The sequence below is a fragment of the Glossina fuscipes genome, unplaced genomic scaffold (assembly GCF_014805625.2).
Source record: "Glossina fuscipes isolate IAEA_lab_2018 unplaced genomic scaffold, Yale_Gfus_2 147, whole genome shotgun sequence".
NCBI lineage: Eukaryota > Metazoa > Arthropoda > Insecta > Diptera > Glossinidae > Glossina > Glossina fuscipes.
The window spans coordinates 1,863,128-1,890,630 of NW_023998490.1; the positions used below are offsets into that span (position 1 = coordinate 1,863,128).

A 27,503-nucleotide genomic window follows, 5' to 3' on the forward strand; every position below is an offset into this window, starting at 1 on the left:
TGTTTATAAATTGAAGATAAATTTAGTCGCAACCAAATGGTTGTTTACGCCGTGCGTTCATTGCAGAAGTTTACATACAATGAAAGAAGATTTACGTTTCTATATACTTATAATTACACTTCTATATATATACTTATAAACCTCATACATAAAAAAAAATGTTGCGGGGAGAAATTTTCGAAGCTTTTGTTTATTTTCAAAGAAAGATTTCGAGCTTTTGTTGCAAACTTTATTATACGGGATAAGTATGGTCGGGGATATTTAGATACGTAAGCAAGAAATAGTTTGCATGTCGAGGATATATTTCGTGGTAGAGGATATTTACGAATATAAACATGAAATAGTTTACATGTCGGGGACATTTTTCATGGTAGAGGATATTTACGAATATAAACATGTATAAAATTGCGTAAAATAATGCGGTAAAGTTTGCCTTTTCTAATGGGAATAGAATATGAAAATGATTGGGAAATTTTCCATTTCCCAGCGAGGAAAATGGGTTAGTTGGTTTGACTTACAAATCTCGCGCTCATGTAACTGTGCCCAAATCCGTAGATTGGCGTACAAAAGTGTTTTAGGTCGTTTCAAACTGCTTGCGGAAGCAATGAATTATCATTTAAAAAGTAAATCGCCTCATTTTGTGCGAACGTTGGAGCTTATATGTCACTGCCTTTGAGTGCTTTGATATGAAATCTTTCTTTTTCTGGAATTTAGAAATTTTTATTTTACAGTGCTATGAGTTTTTATCCTTTTTATACGCATTATTAAAGAAATGGCGTACAGTAGATTCGTTGCTTTAGATATTCCTTACACAAATGCAATACCATTGTTACGAACACATACATACACACAATATGGTTTACAAAATAATTCCACAAGAACACTGACTAGTTCCGTAAAAAATAAAATTTTCTAAAATATTCCTGAAATCAATAAAAACAAATGAAGATATTCCATATGCTACACAACGGCGGCATAGAATTATGAAAATTTTAACAAAAACTCACTGATAGAGGATGAGCAAAATGTACTGTTCGCAATATTTTAAAGGTTGACAGGCAAACGGCTTATTGAAGTTGGAAGAATTGAATCGTGACATTTGAAGAGGATACGGCGAAACAAAGGAATTACTGTTTGAAACGAATGATGTTCGAGTATTTATTTAAATAATTTTCTTTAGATAATTCTTTGTAATTTTGTAAATAAAGTTTTCGTTATTGTAAATTCACAGCTCAGTAGTATGAACCCGATTTAAGGATAAATGGACAAGAAGAATATATTCTCAATTAAAGTAAGGCAAAAAACAATGGTCGCATGTCTTAATAAACTCCTAGAGATCTCCGTAGTCACTTACGCAACAATTACTTAAGAGAATCACCCCGCAGTGCTTCGCAAAAACAATTTCTAATTCAGAATTATAGATTTTATAGATTTGCGATCAATAATGTAATGATCGACATCCAAAGCAAAATCCATGAAATATGCATCTTCAGTAGCTATTCACTTGTTCATTCATTCGTTGTCGTTGGCTTCGTAGCATTTATAAATTCTTCTTTTATCAATGACGGATGAGGGGTATGTTCATACTTTCGAAATTTTTGCAACGCCCAGAAAGAGATCCCACAAGGTATATGTGTTCTTGATCAGCATCAAATTCCGAATTGATTTAAGCCTGTCCGTCGGCCTGTCTTGGTAATGGTTGTTGTAAACATTCTCTTGGCCGCAAAATGAAGCTATTGACTTCAAGTTTCTCAGAACTATTGGACGTTCTTGCACGCGAATTGGTGTTGAAAACTAAATTCGTAAACTGAGAACACCCCTGTTTTTCAAAAGGAAAAAAAATTGGTTGTTTGCTGATTACTCATTCATTAATCTCTCTCTCTCTCTCTATCTCCACAGCAAATATATTCACAAAAACTGGAATTTATATTCTATGGATGATACAGCAGCAACTGTACGAAAATGGGAGGCAGTGACCACGTCTACCAAATGTTACAGCGTGCCACAATTTCTTTTTTTTAAGGCGCACATGTCGATTTAAAAATCTCCACAAAGTATATAAATTCTTACACAATCTCAAATTCGGAATACACCTAAGCATGTACGCCTGTTCGTCAGTCCATCTGTCCGTCTGCGCGACTGTGTAGTATCTGTGGTAGACATTCTCCCGTTCGCGAGAATGAAGATGTCATCTACAAAATTGCAAAGGTATTTGCAAATGAACCAAACCGGTGAAACAAAACGCCTGCAACGTCTACAAGAAATAAACCGTGCCCACCCAATATGGTACGACTATGAAAATTCGGACAAATTTAATTTATTATTTTATTACTAATATATCTCATTCCATCTCATTGTTAACTAAAGCTCTGTTTATGCTATCAATTTCAATGTTATTTAGACTCTCTAGCGAATAGCACAGTATTTCACGTCATGCAAATTTAATTACCTCGCTTAAATATTTGCTACAGAAAGTTCAATGAAAAACTCCGCGAACGTGATCGTATCCATATGATATGACTCAACTTGTTTTTCTCTTGTTTTCTAAGTTAAACTAACGATTTCAAAGAACGCATAAAAAAGTGCACGGCCAACTGCATGTTATAATAAGCATGCGAATAAGCATGTTGACGATTTCTTTTTTAACACATCTTTCTCCCGAAATTTTCGACACCTTTCAAGCAAAGTGTGTATCGTCTTAAGACGATAAGCATTCAAAATTCACATAAGGCATATGTATTTTATTTTAAGTTATTGACCATTCATTTCATAGCATTTACAACTTGAATAATCTTAGTTTGAACGTTAGAAGGAAGAGAGGAGATGACGTAAAGGTTAATGTAAAAACAAAAAAAAGGAAGAAACAAAACAAACTTCTCTCACTTACCATTATTGTATTTTGTAATTTTCGGTGTTATTGCTTTTTTAGTTTTATTTATTAAAATCTTCCTCTTCTATATGCGATACTAACAAATTAACTTATATACACATATGTCTATGTAGAAAATATTGCAACAATTTTGAAATAATTTTTATAAAAATGTGCAAACAAACCGTTGTTTGATTATTTTTTAATAAGAATAATTTACGATATTTCTAAATCTTTTATAACTTCGAATGGAAAAAGCACAAAACGGAAACGGATAAATATTTAAAATTAGTTTCTATTTTCCTGTTTCTTTTCTTACTCTTAAGGAAACACAAACAAAAAATCAATACATAAACATGTTTGACATTCGAGCTAAACTGATAAGAAATTAGAGATGAGATAATTCTTCAATTGAACAGCTGATCATAATCGATATTAGGATTGCTACTAAGAACGATAATTCTGAAGGGATATTGAACGTTACCACAACTGTTATTTTAAATTATGATTATATATATATATATATATATATTTTTTGCTTATCTAAAGCATGAGATAAGTACATGAGTAAAAACATTTACAATAAAATTTTCTTCACTTTCTTCAGAAATTTTTTCTATTATATGTAAAAAAAAGACCTCCCTGTGCATAAACATTTACGTATATGTAAACAGTTTATACCCTTAGATAGGTCATGTATATGATTAAAACGCTATAAATAAATTGATTTATTATTATGTTTTTTTCTTTGCAAATCAAACACGTGCGTGTCATCTGTAATATATTCATATATAGGTCGTGATTTTTAAGTTTTATCAATAAATATTTAGTAACCATAACAACTTTTCAATATGTTCAATTAAAAAGGATTATAACAAGAATTTCAGTTAAGTACGTAGTTAGTATTCAGTCATAAATCGCAGACCCAAGGAAACGGAAGTGTTCAATAGTCTCAAGTTCAATACACATAGTAAAGTAAGTAAATTATTTCAAAATTTGTGCTTAAATTTAAATTTGAAACAAACCAACAAAAACAAAAGAAAAAAAAGAAAAAACAATAACAAGGTTATCTGCCTTACGTGTAATAAGTTGTAAGTAGATTAAAATCTTAACTAAAACTTAACTCAATAGAATTCCAAGGATATATTCTTCATAACGTTAAAGTTTTATAAGTTCAAACTCTTTTTTTTTTTGTAATAAGGAAAGGTTATAAGCCGCTTTACTTGTTAATGCATAAACTCATTTACTATGTGAGTGAATATTATAAGTCGATCTGTCTTTGATTTTTCAGCTCGTTTCGGATTTAACCGAATTTTATCGAATTTAAAGAAATTTTTTTTGCAAGGTTTTCTTACTAACTCAGTTGCTACATTGACAAATTAGAGATTTTCTTCAACTATTAAAATTGTGTATGATTCGTTGCATCAAAAGTTCGAGATTATATTAATATGTAATAATTGACAGAAAAGGTTTTACTAATAAATAGTTAATGTAGGTTTTACGAATAAATAGTCAATAGTTAACTGTCGTAATCGTCAACAGATAATGACGTTGGTGGACCGATTATAATATCCAAACAAACGCATGGGGGAAGCTATTGAAAAGCATGCGAACGGGTTAATCACAAACGCCCTTTACTGCTCGAAATCTTCTCATTATCACTGTCAACTCGAACAGTGTTATCCGGTGTCTGTAAAACGTTGATCGTAAATAGAGCCGAAAAGTGGCCCGAAAAGTGCATCTAGGCAATTTTTTAATATTGTGGTGCAAATTTGAAAAATAACTGCTCATATAAAAAGTCAGTTGCGCGATCTCCTTTGCAAATAATCTTTTTCTTACCTTATGCAAGTATTGTTTTTATGCGAGAAATTTATGTCGGAGGTAAAAAACAAAATTGCGTTAAAAACGAACGTTTCATCTACATCTCTCTCTCTCTCTCTCTCCCCCCTCTCCTCTGTCTCTCAATACTTGGTATACCTAACTCAGGTCAATGAATATTTTCTTAAAATTTCGATAATGTAATATATTTAGTAGGGCTTTTTAAGCGCTTCGTGTGAAGGTGGTGTATACAATATAACATATTTTCAATTAAACAAAACTCCACGCAACTTTAACTTGCTTGTTAAATTTACTACATACCTTATATATAGCGCTGCTTTTGTGGACTCAATGCAATGTTTTAGGGTAATCCTTAACTTGATTTTGGAAGTAGTGTTGCAAAAATTATTTTCGCTTGCTTGCCTTATCTCTAACATAGCCTAAAACGTACTGTTAATCATATTATGTCATTTATTTGTAATATCAACTCAGAGTTTGTATTTCCCATTATTCTATTATTCGATCTGAATTGCTTAATCTTTTAATACTATTATAGTTTACCGTAAATTTACCATATAACTTCCTTCATGTGTCCTTAAGAACTTTTACAAGAAATATTTTTTCATTCTTAAACACTTATTTTTCTATTGATACTAGCGGATTAAGCGATAGAGCGAGATGAGATCGGTTGAGAAGCTTTTCAGTTTAATAACACTTAGTTTATAATGTCCTCTTGGGCATTTTTATACCCTATGCTACTTGTGGTACAACGGTATGTTAAGTTTGTACGAATGTGCGCAGCACTTAGAATGACTTGGGATGGATCCACCTTTTATTATAGCGATCTATTCAGAAAGCTGTAAAGTAATTTTCGAGATATTTTGAGATTTACATGTTTTGGCCCAAGCACGAACGCTATTGCAAATGGTTCGAATCGGATCCCCTTTCCGATCACTTCCTATAAATAAGACCTTACTTTGAAAGGTCGTTATATTAATAACGGTATTATGCGAAATAATGTAGGCCATTTTATGACGGACTCCGTCCCACTATAGTTCACTGTTCATTGTTTATATCTAGTGCAAGTAGGTATATGGTTCAATCTTGGTACGTTTGCAAATAAATAAATATGAAAATAAGTTAGATAGAGAGGATCATTTCTTTCTCGTGTTTCGAATATTCCCTTTTTTAATGAGGGCAAAAATTTGCAGGAAAGACAATGAACACTATTAGCTAAATTAAATGAATTTAGAAGTGCTGTTGTGTGAAATAATTTTTGAAATCCCGTAGTCAAACGAACCAAGGGAGCTAGGAACACAACTTCTAAAGAAATCTTCTTCCAACCTTAAGACAATGTCTCGGTGTTCGAGCGAATAATTTGAAAATTGAAAATTTTAGTGAGAGTGAATTTTCATTGCGCGGTGGACATTATTTTCTGCTCCTGTATTCAGTCCTTGCAACTATTTCTAAGCGTCAAGTATTTCTTATGTTTATAGAGCGTCTAGAAACCTGCATTATATAATTTTTTTAAAGAGATATAGAATCTTCTCCAATAGATATTGCGAGAAACGCGGGTACAGTGAGCCCAACAAGCAGGCCGTTTGTGCAAAACAAAAAAACCTTAAATTAGGTTAATCTAGATTAGGTTACTTTGATGGCCCGCTTACTAAAGCAGGTTAAACAAAAAAAAACCAAAACAAGCAAACTTAAACAAGTGAGAAAATTAAATTCGGTCGGGACCGAATCTCTTATACCCATCATTGTTCACTACCAAAAAAATACAACAAAAGTACCATAACTCATGCTCCATAATGCGGAGTGGACACAGTTGATTCCTTCTATTTTCAAAGTGAAAGTTTTTATCGTAGAAGCTTGTGGACGCTGCAAGCATGTCTTTTGAAAAGTTCAGGTCAACTCCAAATTCTTTTGCAAATTCGTAGGCGATATATTCGTTTTCGCTAAGGGGAGAACGTTTACCCCAAATACTATAAAGTTGCGCAAACAGACAGATGGACAGACGAAGAGGCGGACATGTTCAGGTGCATTAAGAGTTGAAACTGGCCAAGAATCAATATTCTTCATTGGGTTTTTGAAGCTTGCTTCTGTGTGTTATTAAGGTATTAAAAACAATTATATTCTGATAGAATATAACATTAGGTAGGCGTGGTCAACTTTTCCATTTTTGTACACAAATGCTACAACATTGCCCATAGAATATGTGTTCAAATTGTTGTACATGTACTTTAGTTTGTGAGGAGTGAGCAAAATACCTATTTTTCATTCCCTTTTTAAAACAGAGGTGGTCTCAGTTTGCGTGGTACTGTGCTCGTGTCCTTCGATCGGTTTGGCCTGTTTTCAATACCAACATCCGTGCAAGGATTTTCAATGTTTCTGCTAATTATGAAGTCGATAGGTTCATTTTTGCGGCCAGGAGAATGTTTGCAACAGACGTTACAAATACAGACAGGAGAATATGTTAGTTTGGGGAAAAAGAAATCCATTATTTTTATATGAACTTCAGGACTTTATTTAACATGCTTCGGATTGTCCGATTTGGGTCAAATATGCACCGTTTTGTTGTATGATTTGTTGCCATTTTAAAGGTAACTTCAAAATGCCTCTCTCATAGAAGCCCTGGTCTCTATTTGCAAAAAACTCTAGTAGTCGATTTTCACAATCCTACCTAGATTCCAATTTTTTATCATTAAAGAAATTTTGCAATGCAAGAAAAAGGAGATAATTGCTTGGTGCCAAGTCCGGACTGTACGGCGGATGCATTAAAACTTCCCAACCAAGCTCCCGAAGTTTCTGGCGAGTCACTGTAGATGTGTGTGGCCTAGCGTTGTCCTGGTGGAACGCGACACCTCTCCTGTTGGCCAATTCTGGCCTTTTCTGGTCAATCGCTATCTTCAAACGGTCCGGTTGTTGACAGTAGAGATCAGAATTTAGCGTTTGGCCATATGGAAGCAACTCATAATAAATAATCCCCTTCCAGTCCCACCAAATGCATGCAAAACATTCCTGGTCGTTTGAGGTGCTTTACCGCTCTTTGACCACGATCGTTTTCGCACAGGGTTATCGTATGTGATCCATTTCTCATCTCCAGTCACCATCCGTTTAAGAAATGGGTCTATCTCATTCCGTTTGGCCAAGGCTTCAAAAATTCCTGAACGGAATCTACGAAACCAAAATTGCACATAATTGGCTGTTACAGTATCGGAACCATAAACACCATTCACAATTTTAGCCGCCTGGCTTGCATTTTCGCCTTTGTCAAAGAAAAACTGTAAAATGTACCGAATTTTCTCTTTGTTCACTTCCATTTTTAACACGCTGTAAATCACAACTGAATGCACCAAACAAAAAACAGCAAAAGAATTTTTTTTACTGCGAAATGTCACCTTTCCAACGAGCATAAATCTGAAATTGTTTGATCGATACCTTACGAAAAATCTATCAGTGCAGCCATCTACCGAAAAAATAATGGATTTCTTTTTCCCCAAACTAATATATACTTTGGGGGATCTCTGATGCTTTCTTTTCAACGTTGCAAACGTTTTGACAAAATGAATAAACCTCTCATCCTTCGGGGATGGGTATAAAAATGAATACATGAAAATAAAACCGTTAACAGTTGACAGTTCATATTACAGTAAATGTTGAATTCACGTTTCGTAAGCATATTCGGAGTTCAATGTAAAGTTGATCTTGTTAGGGCATTTAATACGAGACCCCTTATCGTAAAACTGCTAATGGCTATTAATGGTTATGTTTCCATTTCTGGGACTACTGCTTACCCATAAGTTTGCCTCCGTCCAATATGAGATGCTTACGCACTCAGAATGACAACAAAGTGTAATAGTAACAGTAGAAAGTAACGGATACTCGTTCTCTGAAAATTTACATTCCCTGCGATATTGAACAATATGCTAAATTTTCTTGATTGAAAACATATGAAACGACCAGGGCCGTACTAGTTTGTATGGATGCTTGCAAACAGTCCATTTAAACATGATACATATGCGTAAAAAATTATGAATATATTATGAAAGATATTGAAAATTGAATCAAATTGTAATGAGAAATGAAAAAATGCTTTTTCTTTGTAGCCACGATGTGTGAGACTTATGTAACATGCTGTTTCCATGATTCCTGTTATTCACTGTGCTCACCGTATCATCATTGCTGCACGCATAGCCATGTTAAACTTTATTGTCGCTGCAGTCGTCACCGCCATTGCTATTGTTATTGTTGGAGAAGAAGATGTTTATTGTAAAATATCGAAATTTTTTTTTTCAAATTTTTTTTCTGCAAAACAACATAATCGAAAATGTTATTTTAATTAAATTTAAAAAAAGACTTTCTTAGGAAAAAAGAAAGTATATGAAAACAAAAAAAAAAAAAACTATTCAAATGTTTTACGGATATTATAATAACAACTTGTATTTATAATTAGATGGAACTATGGAAATAGAGAGCACTAAGTAGCTGAAATTCATCGAATAAATATTTAGAAACTCAAAAGGAAATCGTTTTTTTAATGCTTCGCTGGATAATAGGTACTAAGCAGGACTTTATTTTTCTTTTCTTACATCTACTACTGATTGGCCATTCAGTCGGGAAATAGCTTTCTATACCAGTTTTTGCAGGCGTGAGTTGTCAAACAGTAGCGAAAGATTTTAAGACGTTTTTCTTAATGAATAGCTTTAGTATAGCGTACAACTTTAATAATGCAAACCACATCGGACATAGAACAGCTAGTGGGAAAGGTGAGAATAAACACCATACACCACTTTACAGTTATTCATTACATCATTTCAAATAAAATAAGTGGTCCGATCCGAACTATTTTCAATAGCGTTCGTCTCTGAGTTAACACACATCAGCATACCAAAATTCATCAAAATATCTCGCAAATTGCGGTCGGTGGATTGAACAAAACAAAAAATGGCAGAAAACCAGAGGGAGGGACAGACAGTCATAAAAGTTTACATCGATTCAACAAGTTCCTGTAAATCAATTGGTATAATAAAAGATGTGTCTGTCTGCATATGTCCACACAAACTTATTACACCTTTGTATCATCAATTTTCGTAAGGTATACCATAGTGACATTTGTTAACCCAAAAAATATACCATAAGTTCCTAAAAAATCCGTTATATTTCACTCATTTAACATCATCTAAGGTTACAACATTTCCCAAACTTGGAAATAAACTCATCGTGAAACTGCTTCATCAAAATCACCAGCGTGCAAATGGTCTGTTGATTACTGTTTTGAAAAATTCGATGTTAAGGATGGGCTGCGCTCTGTCGACCAATCGTTGATATAATTATTGAAATCGTACAAAAAGTTAAGAAAGATCGACACAATTCGTCTTATGGCATCTGAACTACGGGGCTAAATATTGCCTGCGAAAAAATAACTTTAAACTACTTGCATGAGGCTGGATAGGAAAAGGAAACTTTATATTTAGTTAAGAATTGATTTAACGACACATATATTATTGCACTGAATTTCCATCTAAGGATGCCCGTCGAAACGAAACCCAATCGAAAGAATTTTCAAAAGTGAGTCATAGAAGATATTAATGAAAGAAAAAGATCGTAGCTCAAAATAAATAAAGCTAAAGAAACGCCACTTGCCGCCACCTAAACTGAATCCGTCACTTCGGTAGCATTGGGAGGCAAATGGAATTGATTTTACTCTCGACTGTCAACCACTGGTGTAATTGGGATGAAGTACTCACAATTCATCAATAAGAAAGGCTACGTTTTCTATCACGATAATTCCAAACCACATTTTTTTTTTTTTTTAAATACTAATCAGTCAGGGTATGTCCCTCGTTCGCGTAATGCGATGACGGTCAGAAAGAACTGAGGAAAGCGAAAAATGGAAAGAAATAGGGAGACAGTGTAGTCGACCAAACTCTACCATATTAACATTTAAACTAACCAACACCGACGGAGACCATATAAATCTCTAAAAATGCGAAGAAAGAGCTTAGCTCAGAGATTCTAATACATCCACTACTCCGTACCCCATCCGATTATCGTTTTCTTCGTTCGCTGTAGGATTCGCTACATTGTGGGAGACTGACCGCAAAAGCCTAGGCGGTCCAAGCTCGGTAAGGTTGATTTCTTTATCAATTTACTCTTACGAAATAATTTTTACCCTGAGATATTGAAAATTAGACCTTTTCCCCTTATAAAGATTCCGTTTTCGTAAGAACGGTTATATTGGAGGTGTTCAAAAGATTAACCCAGCCGAACCAAATTCTTCATATCAATTTAGAATGTCCAAATACTATTACTAGGCGATTTTTGTCGTGCTATTCTAAAAATTACAATATTTTTTCATATAACGGCCTATTAAAACAAGGCTTTTCATGGGGAGTGTTCGCAAAAGTTTCAATAGCGTTCAAGCGTTCGTCCTTAGGTCAAAGCACGTTAGTGCTATCTCAAAAACTTGTAGGTTGAACACGAAAATGCATGGTCTGGCATCAGACGGATAGACGGACAGTCAGGCAGAAACAGAAAACTTAGACCGATTTTGAAAATGATTCTAGATCGATCGGTATAAAAAAAGCTGGCTGTATCTTAAGCCCCTTTGGGTGTTACATAGGCCCACACAAAGCTAACAAACCCTTTACTACAAGTGGTATGCCGTGGAAAAAAACTATTTAGGAATATGACAGGTTACGGTATTATTTTTAGTGTGTACATATGCATCTGATCTTCGTTTCAAGAAAACCTACACCAAAAATTTTTAAGAAAAATACATCTGATTTATAAGCTCGTGAGGCTCACTTGCTACGATTGTTCGCTTAGAAATCTCAAAACTTCTGTAATGAATGGGTGCACCAGACAAATGACAAAAATTCTAGATCAGAAACGGGTTTGAGAGTAAAGGCCATGAATATTTTGCTTGATCATAACTGTTTGTTTTGATTCCATGCGATCCATTATGTCGCTAATGCGCGCTTAAGGGGTTAAACATAATGAGATCGTGTTTATATTTCCAAGACAAGGGAAGAAATTAATTTATAAATGTGTAACATATACATCTATACAAATACAGATTCATATATACTTTTTATAATGTACATTATAATTATATAGTGTGTGTGAACAAAACTGTAAAATTCATAAAATTTAAAAGTTAATTTCTCTCCGACGATTGGAAATATAAGCGCGGCCTGCTTGTGTCAAATGCGTATTAGTCTCTTAAATCGAGGGGTAAATCCTCCCAGAGCAAAGTCATTCAATAATGGGAAAAACGCAAGCATTAAACTAAGATAGTAAGAAACTAAAAAAAAAATTGTTTGAGTTTGTGTGTATGTGCAAAATTATCTAAAATCGGTTATTTGCTTTTGGGAAATTTTTCGATTTTCCCCACTTTGGTCAAACGATTATTCAATTCCTATTTAACGGGAAACATTTGAGCAATTTCTTGCAACTCGGCAATACTAGGAAAAGAAGGTTGAGTTATTTGTTTCTATTGTATTTTATATGTTTTGTGTGTTTGATAAGAGTTGCAAATTAACGAAAATTAGTGCATTTAACTTGTAAAGACTTTAAGGCTAACTTTAATCTCATTAATCAAAGGATAAGCAAACAAAATATGAATTAAGATAAATCTAATAAAAGAATGACTATCGTTAGGACAAGTGATTGTAAGTCGAATGGATGGATGGGCAAGGTGTGACAGTGAAAAAATTCGATTTGTGTGTCGAAGTGACTTCAAGTGGAAAAGCAATAAAGGAGAAAAATCTCTATAAATAAGTTGTTGAAATGGATGTGTGTAGCTTAATGAAGTGAAAAGATTAATTTAGGTATTTTAAAAAAAAAGTTCGTTTTTATAAAACTAAATTTTAAAGAAATATATATGTTAAACATAACAAAGTTTGATATATATATATACGATTTTATTAATCAAATACTAATCGATTAGAAGCAGTTAGCAAAAGAGAAAATTAAGAATATATATATGTATATATATGAATATATATATATACATATATATGTATATATAAAATGAAAATTTCTTCTCCATTCTTATTATTTTTTTCTATTTTTTTTTGTTGTAAAATCTTTTGCTGTAAATGTAATTTGAGTGTTATGTGTATCTTATAGATACATATACAGTACATGCATTCGCACAGTAATACATAACTAAAAACCATTACTCTATGCATAGAGTTATGCCGCAACAACAACGTACAACCAACTAATGCTGCATATTTACTTTAAGAGTGAGTTTAATCTAAAACAAAAAAATAAATAAATAAAATAACATACCTCTATATAATTATAATGACATGATTTATTAGTAACCGTCGAAAAAAAAAAAAGAGAAGAAGAAAAACAAGAAGCAATAATAATCCTTTGCGATGGATGTATAAACATAACATGAGAAGACAAAATGAAAAGAAAACACAAAAACATATGTAGAAGAAATAGAGTTTGCGGATAACTTATCTGGAATTAAATTTAGGTCGTTAATCGGCTTATGCATTTTATGCATAGAATATTCCCCCACATATACTTTAATTAAAAGAAAGAAATGCAATCATTTTTATTAATGTTTCGCTAAAAAATAGGACCAATGTTGTGCATATTGATTGATTGATTGATACCTTGTGCAAATAACTTTGAAACTTCACAACTATACAAAATGAACAGAATGGGATTCTCAAATTTGCACACAAACTACACAAATTTTTACAACGCCATACAAATATGAAAGCCAATTAGAACTCTGTTAAATGACCTGACAAACTTTCTTATCGAGCAAACATATCTTTGAAAGTCTAACAAATTAGTATTGTGGTTTCTCGTGAAAAAATTAAAAGTGAATAGATTTAATGAAATGCCTGTGATTTTATTTTATATTTTGTAGGACCTTTTTTAATGTGCTAAATTTTGGCTTTCCTTTAATTCACTTGTATTTCTTCCACTCTATGTTGTTCTTTAATAGCCTATCGTAAAACTTTAAACATTACACTTCACACGCTCCAACTTACCGTATATAGTTATGTAAACAAAATTGAATTGTTTTAATAATGAAATAGCAATAATAAAAGTATTGTGGAGAATAGCAAAGTTCAACACAGCATATAATGTGGAATGCTTTCTTTAAACATTCCCTACAGTGGTTTGATTAATCCTTACATTTCACTTATTCGATACAAATGAATGTCTACAGTCACTGAGATATATCTTGATCATGTAACGAAAGAACAAATGACCACTTGACACGCTCTGTGGCTTTCTTCAACGTAAACGTTGGGAATTAAAAGTAATAAAACTCTTTCAAAAAAATAATTTCATTCGAATTAAAACGCCAGGAAGCAAACCGGCCTTCACCTAAATGAAAAAAAAAAAAAAAAATGATCCGCACCATCGTTTATATATATTTCTGAAATTAATGTCATGTTAAATGATCGTCTTGTTGGGGAGTCTACGAGAACCTAGCCTTGATACTATAACATTGTCTTCCAAACACCCACTCAAAGATGCTTCTTGCCTCGTTCGGGAGAACATAATGCAAGATTGGAGAGACAAATAGCAAGACATATAATGGAGGCTTGACGATCGCCTCTTTTATAGAATTCGTCTCTTCGCAACTTTTGAGTTCCTCTTGAATAGCATCTTCATTTTTTTATACCCATCACCGAAGGATAAGGGGTACATTCATTTGGTCAAAACGTTTACAGCGCCCAGGAGAAAGCATCAGACACCCCACAAAGTATACATATTCTTGATCGGCATCAAATTCTAAATTGATTTAAACATGTCTGCCTGTCTGTCTGTCTCTCATTCTTCTGATTGCAAAAATGGAGCTATCGACTTCAAATTTGGCAAAAAGATTGGAAGTTCTTGTACGCTGGCCAAATCGTTCCAAGAACACGCCCACAGCGCCATGTAGACTGAGGACACCTGTGTTTTTCAAAAGAAATAAATTTAAACATGTCCACCTATCCGTCTGTCCATCTGTCTGTTGGCACCACTTTATTACACATTGTCCCGTTAGCGAAAATGAGGAAATAAGCCGATTAAAGAGTTATTCAGCTAATGGCCTGTCTGGTCAGCTGACTGTAGCCAAGTTTCATGCTAAGAAGTCCTTTAATGATATGTACAGCCAAAAACGGAAATAAGGCAAAGTTTCAAGGAATTATTCCATTCAAGCCTAAATGTTTACCGCGTTGTTTTGGTCTCCAGTTCTTTCAGGAGAAACTTATTAGACATCTTATCTATTGTTTTGTTTGTTTTAAAACTATTTACCGCAATTTTTCTTTTATCTGGTCCAACTATTTAAAATTAATTTATGTAAGTCTAGCCTATCTGCTTTTGTCCCATTAGACGGGCATCTATACGTTTTATATATCTCAACCTCTTAATCTGCCTTAGTCAAGCTTCAGTTACGATATTTTACTCCGGTTCTGCTGACATCAGGTTTTTAGCCATTTTACTTTGTTGGAAAGCCTTATATATCAAAGTATTTGTGTTCTTGGAAAAAACTGTAAAACAGCCTTAACAGTCGTTATAGTTTTGCAAATTCAAAACTCAAAGTGTATAATTATTTTGAAGAAACGGTTAAGAGAATTTCTATTAGAAATCAAATTCGGTTCTAGATGTTCATTACGAAATAGCAGAAAAATATTTATTCCTCAACGTGCCGTATAGCGTTCGCTTAGCCAATAAGTGGAGAAAGATGAATTCCACGGAAAGCCACATGTCAACATGCATTTTAACCTACAGAAGGAGGAGAAATATACAAAGACAAAATTAATATAATCAAAAAACAAGAAAAACAAGAATAATAATTAATGGCGACTACGATCGATGAAAAGCTTCCGGACAATCATGACTGAAGTACCCGTACAGTTTGAAGCCGAAACGAATAATCTTGTACAGTAGTGAAAACCCTGGAAAAAATGGGTAATTACGCGAAGCCAGAAGCCAAACAAAATGTATAGCGTAGATTGTGTTGCTGAAATTGTGCGGTTAGCCCGAAAATTCTCTGCCATAAACTTGTTCGCAAACTGGAATTAAATAAGATGGTAAAGACCTTACCACGCATAATCCTTTCCGAGATTTAGTCATAGATTTTTTACACTTCACAAGAAATAAATGACGTATTGTAGAGATCGAATGCACAGATACGAGGGAGCCGGTATAACGGTATGTCCAACTGTCTTTCGGCGACAATCTGAATGTTATTATAGGCCGTTGAAAAGGGTAAGTGTCCTACGCGGAATCAAATTGTAGTAAGGGTTTTTGATGTTTCATCCGCTGGCATAATAAAAAGATGCCTTATATAGCTGACAACTAGATTAGAGCGGACGAAAAGATTAACATAAATTTACTGATAAACATGATTAAGCACGAATTGTAAGATTAAGTAGGAAAGTACGAATTACCAAAAACGTTAAAGGATTAACGAAAACGTCGAAAAAAAAAGTAGTATTCGTTAGGTGTTTTGAGGGTTTACAAGAAGCAAGAAAGTTGATCAAAGCGAAGAAGCCAATCAAGTGCGCTCAATGGAGTAAAATGTAGAATGATAAACATCTATACATCAGCTGTAACTAAGTTTCTCTGAACTTTGTAAATGATTTTCTGTAAAAATAGTTCTTGTAAATATGTAAACAAAGACCTACTTACTCTATTCACAATTCGGTGACGCAAATTTAATTCGATGAACACTAGGGACAATACATAAAAGTGAAGGAATTTCACATAACATTATCTTATTTTATTAAAGTTTTTTCTTAATCTTTTAGTTCCATCACTAATTTGCAAAACCTGAAGAGAAAACCTAAAGATTTAAGATGGATACGCAATCGGAGTTAAATTATTTAGCAAATATGAAACCGCCAGACACGTTTGGTCATCCCAAGTACCCTCCGTACGATTCATTGAACAGGCAGAATACGGAGATGGCAACGCAACTGATGCCAACTCAACCGTTGGTTACGCATGTAGAGCATATACCCCCACCTCCTGCAGCACTAGCGGGCAATAATTTGCCTTTTGCTCCTCTAATGTCAATGGCGAGTGCGACTGTTCCTTTAAATACAACCTTAGACTCGTTGACTAACAACACCAGTGTCGATACAAGCAATCAACATGTTGATAATGAAAATATTAATAATGATTGCAATAATATCAACTCTAGCAATCCAGAAGCTCAGAAAAGAAAATCCAGCACGGAGACGCAAAGCGATCTAAACCAGTTATTACAGAAACGAGAAAAGACAGTTTTGCCGCCTATCGATGAAAAAAAGAAACGTAAAAATATACGTGACGTTATGGATACCAATCAATTGGATACAAACACTCTTAAGGCTCAACATGAAGAGTCCGAACGTTTGGCGCGCATGGCTGAACAACAGAAATTGCTACGTGAATACCAGCAACGAGAGGCTGTGCTAACGCATTTTGATCGCTTTGTAAACGAACATAGGGTCAAGAATCCTGAAGATTTATTGGAACTAAGCGGTAGTCCTAAAAGTAGTAGCGTTTTAGAAGATGATAGCAAACAATCTCAAACCACGACGGAAACTGAGACCCAAGATGTAAGAGATGATGATGACAAAATAAAGGCACCAGCGGAAGTGGTGACCATCGAAGATAGTTCCTCAGATGACGATTGCATTGTACTGTCCGATGACGAAGAAGATGTTGAGGAAGATATAGATGATCCCGAGAATAGCGGCTTGCATGTGAAGGATGAGTTTAATATACCCGATCATATAGGACGAGTGGTAATTAATGTGGGTCATCCCGATAGTGAGGAGGACATATTCATAGCACCGCAAATAGCAAGAACTATTAAGCCGCATCAAATAGGCGGCATACGTTTTTTGTTTGATAACGTTATCGAATCCACCACACGTTTCAAAACGTCAGGCGGCTTTGGTTGCATTTTGGCTCATTCCATGGGTTTAGGTAAAACGCTACAAGTAGTTTGCTTCTGTGATATATTCCTGAGGTACACACCCTCCAAATATGTAGTTTGTGTTATGCCCATAAACACCCTACAAAACTGGAATGCGGAATTCGATATGTGGATTCCTAAAATGTCTGAAAATCCCGAATACGTGAGGCCGAGGAATTTTGATGTGTTCGTTTTAAATGACCAGCATAAAACATTCAGTGCCCGCGCTCGTATAATCTTGCAATGGAGAGAACAAGGCGGTGTTTTATTGATCGGTTATGAATTATTTCGTTTGATGGCCCTAAAACTTAGCACAACGGGAAAAAGGCGCAGCAAGAAATCACAGTTAAGAAATGACGAATTGGATGAATCCCATCATCGTTTAATGGATGAAATTTACGAGGCATTAGTTAGACCTGGTCCCGATTTAGTGATATGTGACGAAGGACATCGTATTAAAAACTCCCAAGCAGGTATATCACAAGCTCTTAAACAAATACGTACCCGCAGGCGCATTGTTTTGACTGGTTATCCATTACAAAACAATTTAGTAGAATATTGGTGTATGGTGGACTTTGTCAGGCCCAATTATTTAGGAACTAAAACTGAATTCTGCAATATGTTCGAAAGACCTATACAGAATGGTTTGTGCGTAGACTCAACGCCAGACGACATAAAACTGATGCGCTATAGAGCTCACGTGCTGCACTCATTGTTGGTAGGCTTTGTACAGAGACGTTCTCATACGGTGTTACAGCAATCACTGCCTGAGAAACAAGAATTCGTTATATTAACCAGAATGACAGACTTGCAAAGGCAGTTGTACGATACTTTCATGAACGATATAGTGCGTACGAAAAACGTACCGAATCCTCTGAAGGCTTTCGCTGTGTGTTGTAAAATTTGGAATCATCCAGACGTACTTTACGACGCCATTAAAGTGGCAGAATATGGTTTCGACTTGGATATTGAAGAGGTAGAGGAAATCGCTCCTAATATATCTAATATTAACAAAGATGGATTCCCACCACCCATACCGGCGCCACCACCTCCTCTTCTGGCAACACAATTATCAACCATCAACACTTTTGATAAATCTGTTAGTTCAATACAAATGCCTGCTGTTTCACTACAAAATACAACAGCTCCGAGTTTAAATTCAGTAACTTCAGTCCACAATATCACATCAAATCCACATGGAGGAGGAAATTTATTGCAGAACAGCAGCTACAACAACATAAATTGCAATAATATAACAGGAACACAAAATCCCACCACAGCCCTTAGTGCGACGTCTAATGCAATGAACTATCAAAGGTAAAACCGCCTGAAACCAATTAAAATTATGCCACAATATTAATAACTATTTTTGACTCTTATGCTTTTTAGTGCGAATACGTTGTATGGCGATTTAAATCAATACGATAATTCATCTTTTAACACCACCCCCAATCACAGCACGTATCCGCAGGATTTGCAATCATCGTATTTCCCATATTCATCGATGCTTAGCTCCATGGGCAGTCCGTTGAAACCTAACTACGTAGGCTGTATGGTTAAACAACCAGTTACCGATAATATGCCGGCGGAGGAAAATCACAATTCTTCTTCGGAAATTGTTGATTTAGATACAAAAGAAATAAAAACCATCGAAACTGATATTGATATGGATAAGAATATTAGCATGAATAAGGATGAATTGCAGAAACCCATAAATGCTGTAGACGTGGAATCTAAATCCGAAATTGATATCTCGACGCCGGGACTGACGAGTGTTTTAGAAAATAACGAAGGAGAACAGAGGCGAGGCTGCGATAAAATTACATATGACTGGGCTTCCAAACTTATCAAAAAATATGAACCGGGCTTGATAACGAATTCGCCCAAGATGGAAATTTTCTTTTGCATTCTTAACGAGAGCATTCGTATCGGTGATCGTGTACTGTTGTTCAGTCAAAGTTTACTTACGTTAAATTTAATTGAAAAGTTTTTGCAAGTCAATCAAGTACCGGGTACAGATTTTTGTTGGACTTTTGGCCGAAATTATTTTCGTAAGTTTTTCTAACATTAATTTTATTTATATATTATTTTATTTTTCCTATCTTTTTCTATGTCGAAAAAAACAGGTTTGGATGGTTCAACTACTTCACAGGAACGTGAAAGATTAGTTAATGAATTCAATTTGAATACAAATGTAAAATTGTTCCTTATCTCCACCAAAGCTGGTTCACTGGGCATTAATTTGGTGGGTGCCAACCGTGTTATTATATTTGACGCCAGTTGGAATCCTTGTCACGACACCCAGGCTATATACCGGATATATAGGTGAGCAAATGTGAAATGCAAAAGAAAAATGTAGCGAATTAACGACTTGTAAGTAAAAGTGAATGTTGACTTGTCTATGATTTCTCAAGATGTACCCTATTTTTTAATGTTATATTGTTTGGCGCGTTGGCCTGTTACTCATATTGAATTGTTCATAATTAACACATTGCAGATATGGTCAAAAGCGCTCTTGTTATATCTATCGTATAGTAATGGACAAATGTTTAGAAAAAAAAATCTACGATCGTCAAATTAAAAAACAGGGCATGTCTGATCGCGTAGTGGATGAATGTAATCCTGATAATCATTTATCTATAAAAGATGTAACGAACCTTTGCTATGACTATGATGACGACGAAGATAAAAGTAATGCAGTGGAATTCCAAAAACCCTTGGATTCGTATACGGATGTAATAATGAGAAAAATTTTGGAGGAATATAAAGCACTGCTGACCAAAGAACCATTCTTCCATGAGAGTTTGTTAGTGGACCGTAAAAATGATAAGTTATCGCAAGCGGAAAAAAGACTAGCCCATCGCAGCTACGAAATGCAAAAGAAGACATCATCGAAGCAGACCTTCATTAGCACTGGAAGCCGCGTACAGTTCCAAACAATACGAAAGGATGGGGCATTAATAACAAAACCGATAGCTTCGGTAAGCACACAGAAAAGTATCTAAGAATTTTATAAATCTTTTTCTTGACCCTCCAGGTGCGGCCAATGCAAGCTCCCCGCTCACAAACTACTCAAAAATACAGCAGTGGTCTACGCTCCACTAGATGGATACCAGCTGAAGTATGGCAAAAGCAAGGCATGACAGCTCAGGAAATGTCTCTACCTTTGGGTAAAATATATCTAAAATAATCGAAAATTAACATTCAATCCTTGCTCTATTTTTTGTCCTAGACGTTGTCATACCCACAAATTCCAGCAATAAATCAAAAATTGTTATTAAAGCTGGGCAAAGGGTGATGGTTTTGAAATCTGCCAAAGGCATTTATATGCAGTTGGACAGTGGCAAAATTATCGCCATACGTACGATGAACAAGCCGAATGCCATTAGTAAAGGCGATAAACCGGATGTTATCGATATAACAGGAGAAACAGAGACTGCAACAAACGACTCGAAAACCGATAAGGCTGAAACAGAAACAACAAATAGTTCTTTTACTGGTATATTTAGGATATTGTTATTGATCCCGGTATTTTATTGAAAAATAATTTTATTTTTTGATGCTTCAGATTCATCTATGGATGTAGACAGTTCAACTTCCACCTCAAGTGGCTTACAAAAATCGGTTAAAATGGAAATTGATAAAAATACTGAGGAATCGTTGAAGACGACAACAACTGAAAATCCGACGCAATCACAATTTAATAATAACCATTTAGCCTTATTTAATAATACAACAAACACTAGTAATACTTCCAATATATCAGCAAACGCAAATCATTTTAAAAACAACAACCATAATAATATACTTAATTCAATGAAAACAGAGAATGCCAACCAACAACATCAACGAGGACAAACGCATCAGCATTTGTCGAACGCTGATAATCGGCAGCAAACGCATTTAAATACACAACAGCATCCAATGCAACATCAGTCGTCTCAACAGCAACATCAGCCACAGCATCTAGCGCTAAGCCAAACTCATAACGAAATTAAACAATCAAATGAAGCGCATAGTGCTCATGCGGGCGCTCACAACTTACATCAACATACGACATCGACTTACGGTACGGCTGGCCATCATACATCTCATCAGCATCATGCCCATCATCCACAGGCGTTTTATGCGCAAACACATGCGTATGCTACCTCTCAAGGTCATCATTCGCAAACTCAAAATCTACGTAATGCTCATCATTACTCGGCTCATACCCGCTCATCGGATATTTCGCCCTATACAACATACTCAACAGCCCAATATACTGACTTTCCGACGTATGCCTCGCATGAGAGCTTAACACAGCAGAATGCACGTTACCATCCAACTGGCGGCAGTCACAATAATCTCTCTTCCCAGCCTCATCCCAGTGCGTTAACTGATTTTTATGCCTCATATTATCCGCAGTGGTCACCGTTTATGCTGCCGCCGCCGCCGCCAACGACAAAAGCTGCTGTCACTCCACACCCCGCAACAAACGCCAGCGATACTAATCATTTAATGCATCATTCCTATCCGTCGGCCCATACTCATTCTTCGCACTCCATGTCGAAGGTGCAGACAACAAATAATGCAGGCAATCAGTGGCAACAATATCAATAATGTAAGCAAACAGCATCAATCGTTTTACCATCAACGTCACCATTAACACATTTATGAACAATGCCCCTACTATAATATAACGCAAAACAAACATGTGCATAATTAAGTAATGAACTTAAAAAATTTTATTTCAATCACTCCACTGGCACGCGCATCCATAAAATTATAATTAATATACTTAAAATAATTTAGATATAAATGATGTTTAAGAAAAGAAGAGTAATAATTAAAATAATTAATAAAGTATTATTTTAAATGAATTATATATGAATTATAGAATATAGAACAGAAAGCTACAAACTCTGCTGTGTTATTTTTTCTATCTCATTTTCATGTCCAGAAATATGCGCAAAAGATTGTGTATTATAACCTTATCCTTATAGAAATCACCCAACTACAACTCAATTTTATCTCATACTCAATACCCAATATTTTTGTGCTTTATAACTATCAATAAGAATTGAAAACCGAATTCTATTAAGATGTGAGCATTAGCTTGATTATTTGATTTCATTGACCGATTGATCGTGCCGGAACGCATACGTGGAGCAGGAGGCACGATAACGCAATCAGGTCTAGCCAAAAGCATTTTCTTTTTCTTCTGTTCACTGAGCTTGTTGTTGATTTGGGGGCCTGGGTATCTCGTGAGAGTTCAGTAATGCTCTCGACATGGTGCCATATATAAAAATTAAAAGACTTTACCGAGGAATATTAACATACTTTATCAAGCCATTGACAATTTTAGAAAAACATTCTTGAGTATTCAAAATCATTTCTAGCACACTAAGAGATCTTTGAAGGGCATTAGTGAATCCAGAAAATAAGATTCGTCGCTGTTGCCTGCTATTAGATGCAAAAGAAAAAAACTCTTTACGCTGGGTTTCGCTTCCGGAGTATGGAACACTAACTTGTCTACTTCTTTTTCCGTGATAATCTCTCCGAATATATTATTTAAAAATACCTATAGTAAATTGCGCAACGCATCTTCTTCTTAGGGTCAAGACAAAACATAATTTTTTTAAGAATATTCCCAGTTGGCATACGCACTGACTTCAGGTGCAGGCCGGTAAACTAGCGTCCAGCAATTTTTGAGGTAATTTCTGCAAAAGCGTAGCCACAGTAAAGTGAGATTTGTACCCGGAGAATCTCTGTCTCTTCAGGTTGGGCACTTAAGTGTTTGCGGTTAAATTTATGTTTCTGATCGTATGAAGATTGCTTCGGTAATACGGCGATTAAGGTAGATAGGTACTAATACCGTAATTATAACATGCAACACATGTTTCGAGGCATTTACCTGCAAAAGGCAACGTACCTTGTAAATAGAGTTCACTGTACCCAGCGGTCGATTCCGTTTTTTCATCCTCTTCAACTTGATCTTCCAAATCTTGAGCCAATGTTTGATTATTGCCTTCAGTATTCTCTTTCTCTTTATTTGTTGCAAACTTCTTCTTCACTACACTCCAAATCTGTTTTGTTTTCTCTGTCCGCTTTTCTCAATCATATCAATATTTTTATTGTTTTCTTGTAGTTCATTTTTCAATTTTTCCAAGACCGCTTGATCTTCCTTTTATTCTTGAGACAAATCATTATTTCGACAGCGGAATCTATTTGATAAAGGCATACAACAACAAAATTACAGAATTTATAAAAGAGCGAAATAAGGGCACATTTGAATAACATAATAGTAGCATACAATAATGAAATAGTACAAAAATTGAATTTCAGATATGTACAATATGTAGAACTTTTTACTTATAATACTCAGTGAAACAAAGGTTCTTCATATAACAATTTATCAAAAATACTTTTTATTTAAGCTTAACAATGCTTTACAATGCTTAATAATGCTTAATTTTGCTCAATTTTGAAATGATTAAGGATGGTTAAAACTATAAGAAAGGTGCTATGTAGATTCAATTGAATCCGTTTTAAAGCAATTTTTGTTGTTGTTCGCTCTTAGGAATTTGGGACCCGCTGGTTTCGCTGCCTCCTTAGTCATATATTTGCTCTTCCGCTCTGCCATTAAAATGCGCTATCGAATATCACTCATCATTATGTCTGTTCGATTGCATCTACATTACCCATCGCTCTAAAAGGTATGCACTATTACCTGAAAGTATTTGAATGGTACAGTCATATACCCCTTTACATTATTACAGGGTTTAATAAGGAGCCAACCACCAATGTGACTCCCAGTCCAATGGTGTTCCAGCTAAGATTTATACATATTTTTATACAGATTGTCCATAAATGAGAGTAGAACTCCGGCAGTTATTCTTATAGAAATCTGTAATTAATTAAATGAAACAGTATCTCGCTGCCTTCGCGATGAAAAGGGAATGTCCTTGTCCGTATGAGATCATCGTACGGTATTTCATGAACCTGGACTAACACAATAGCTATGGATAAGGGAAGGATTACCAGGCCGAAGGATAATCAAGCCAGACCTATTTCAGGATACAGCGCCATCCAGGAACATTCCGAAAGAAAAAAATATGACTTCACTCATATCACATACTGGACTATCGCCAAACAAGTAAAGAAAAATTTGTGACCGCGGGCGGCTCCCATCAGCACTCGACGTGCTGAAGTTAATATAACGATACATCTTAGAGAATTCAAGAAAACTACTTAGCTGGGAATATCTTACTTAGTGTGTATACTATTTGTATTTTGCTGTTGCCAAGTGAATTTGTTAGAATATTTTCTATGACATCACTAAGAGAAGCCCAGTCTGAATGCATAAGTAGTTTATGTAGAGGCAAATGGCTACTTTAAAGATATGAATAGTTCAGAGACTTTAACTTAGTGAGATCAATGGAACTCGATGTAAGATTGTACTATCTGTAAATATAAGAGTGTGGAGAATGTGTGGAACGTATAGAATCAACATGGGGTTGTAATAAGATCTTGATTGGTTTACGATAAGTAAGCATGAAACCTCAAAAAAGTGAAAAGAAAGACACAATTTAGTCACTTGCAACTTGGTGTGGCCATGGCGGGTGTTCTTAATTTTTACACGTAAAGAGTGGAGTGCTTCATAGGGTAAATGTGGAAAATTTCAGGATTTTAACTTTAATAATTTCCGTGTAACGAGCAAAAATCCAGAAATTTTTGTTAAAAAAAATTGAGTTACACACAGATACACAGACGGATGGACATGGCTAATTCGATCCGGGATTTCACGCTGATCAAGAATATATATATATATATTTTATAGGGTCTCTGGAGCTTGCTTTTGGGTGTCACATATATTTTGAAAAAAATAAAATGAGTGTAACACCATCATACAGTGATGGGTATAAAAATGCCAAAATAACCAACGAAACAAACGGTACATACATGAATATATTTAAAAAAAACGAAAAACTATCTCAAAATATATTTAAAAAAAAATTAGAAGTGAACGAATGAAACAAACATATACATATACATATATAACAAAGAATAGCAAGTATACAATCATATAAGCAATACATTACATCAAGTCATGTTTAACGAACATCGGACAAAGGCTAGGTGGGCATGTATTCACCAAGTAATTGACAGAGAAGCGCTTCCTGGAAATACGATGGGAGGCTAGTTAATAATCTTCTTTTTTTTTTCATCACAAGTGAAGAGTACGTACTATATTTTCTTGCAACTTGCGGTTCATACATATTCTTTTTGTCTATCCAACCGTAACTAGGGTATTAGGGTGTGCTTGCTGGCATATGACGTATACCTTTTTCCCGTACGCTTTCTTTATTATCCACTTTGAATAAGTTTCAAAATAACTTCCTCGAGAAGACAGATGTCTCTTGGGGTTTAACGTCTGCACCTGGCTTGATGCCTTAATCAGACGGGTTGCCTACAACCATAGGCACTCACTTAAGTCGAGTGATCACCCCCCGGGGGGAAAAACAATCCCCTAATAAGAGGGCCTTTCTTACCCCGAGATGCGCAGATGGTGCACCGTCCTCGAGAAGACAATTCAATGCTTGAGTTTTTTTGGAGCACTTAGATAGAAGCAATGATAAAATTACCCAAATCTAATTTCACGCCTCGTCCAGAAACAATCTTTTCTGGCATTTCTTTAAAACTCTGTAAGCGTCTGTCGTAATCTGGTGCCTCTAATCAGGGTTCATCCTATACATTAAAAAGCAATACTAGTCTAGCAATATTCTTTAAGTCCTCGTTCCTTATGTTTAATTCTGGCTACATCAACTACACGATCACACAAATGCTTGCGTGCTGAAACCTGTTGTGTCTGTCCAAAGAAAGGGGCCAATTTCGACGAATAAGATTCACACTTACCTAACTAGCGAAGATAGTTACTAATCTGGTGGTGTTTCATTTTTGTTATTCATTAGCAATTGAATGATATAAAAAAAAGATGTTCTCTTTATCTTTTAGTGCTTTTTGAGAGAAGAGACCATAGAATTGAGACACCACAAATGGGATGCTTGCAAACAATGTTTGGATGGTAAGTTAGATTGAAGTTCCGTAAAACTAATTTCCAAGTCATTGTTTATGCTTTTCTTACTTAGCTTCACAGTCATGTTACTGATGATGATGTAAATTTTACAAAAAAGGCAATTGCAACAACATGTTGCCATTACACCCATTAACAAAACGTTGCACGCCATTGTTTTGTTCCATCTTTTGCATTCGCGTTTTTCTGCACCACCTGGAGGTACCGTAATACCTACGCTATTGATGAACCTACTTTAAAATTGTCATAATATTTATAACAATACATGTATATAATAATAATAATAATTAGAACCCCGCACAAGTAGTTATTTGCAATAACTTCAAGACATATTTATGTGCTAAACTTTACCCTTAATAAACTTTTATAAATAGATCCGTCAACAGACAAACTAACAGCCAGAAGCTTTCTAACGATGAAAGGCGGCCTCTTTTTTTATGATGGGCGAGTTAGCTACAAACATATATCTATTATCTAAATAATGCATTAATATAATATAAACATGAATATATAAAAGGTATTGCATATATATGTGTATGCAATGTAATATGATATAATATCGTTACGAAAATCCCAAATTCAGTTAATGTCAGCTAAGTAATTTTCGTAATAATAAATTCCCTAAAGAAAGAAAAACCAGGCGGGTGAGTTGTTACACACTCCTTAGCGGATTGCGACTTCCACGTCCACCGTCCTGCTGCTTTAAGCAACCAAATCCTTTCATGGTATCTGCATGAGTTGTTAATTTGGGCACCGTAACATTACGTTTGGTTCATCCCACAGCGCCAGTTCTGCTT

At 35.0% G+C, this 27,503-nt stretch overlaps 2 protein-coding genes across 9 annotated transcripts in view; one reads left to right on the forward strand and one right to left on the reverse strand.

Moving 5' to 3' along the window:
• The window catches only part of LOC119641222 (beta-1,4-glucuronyltransferase 1), a 13,840-nt gene extending 10,788 nt beyond the window's left edge, over positions 1 to 3,052 (reverse strand). The window contains 1 exon segment of the mRNA XM_038039781.1: positions 2,888 to 3,052. Coding sequence (XP_037895709.1) covers positions 2,888 to 2,890 — 3 coding nt within the window. The 5' untranslated portion in view covers positions 2,891 to 3,052.
• A 9,130-nt stretch (positions 3,053 to 12,182) lies between these two features.
• Positions 12,183 to 22,385, forward strand: LOC119641185 (helicase ARIP4). 8 transcript variants are annotated; one of them, XM_038039703.1, is made up of 9 exons: positions 12,183 to 12,522; positions 12,824 to 12,942; positions 16,474 to 18,947; positions 19,020 to 19,681; positions 19,757 to 19,955; positions 20,128 to 20,611; positions 20,668 to 20,800; positions 20,863 to 21,129; positions 21,199 to 22,385. In XM_038039703.1, exons 3-9 carry the CDS (start codon positions 16,522 to 16,524, stop codon positions 22,230 to 22,232), a joined length of 5,205 nt encoding a protein of 1,734 aa, XP_037895631.1. In that variant the 5' UTR covers positions 12,183 to 12,522; positions 12,824 to 12,942; positions 16,474 to 16,521; the 3' UTR covers positions 22,233 to 22,385. The 8 variants fall into 8 exon arrangements, with proteins under 8 accessions (XP_037895631.1, XP_037895636.1, XP_037895632.1 ...); XM_038039708.1 differs by having other exon boundaries at positions 12,888 to 12,942; XM_038039704.1 differs by having other exon boundaries at positions 12,183 to 12,487.
• Positions 22,386 to 27,503: the final 5,118 nt, after the last annotated feature.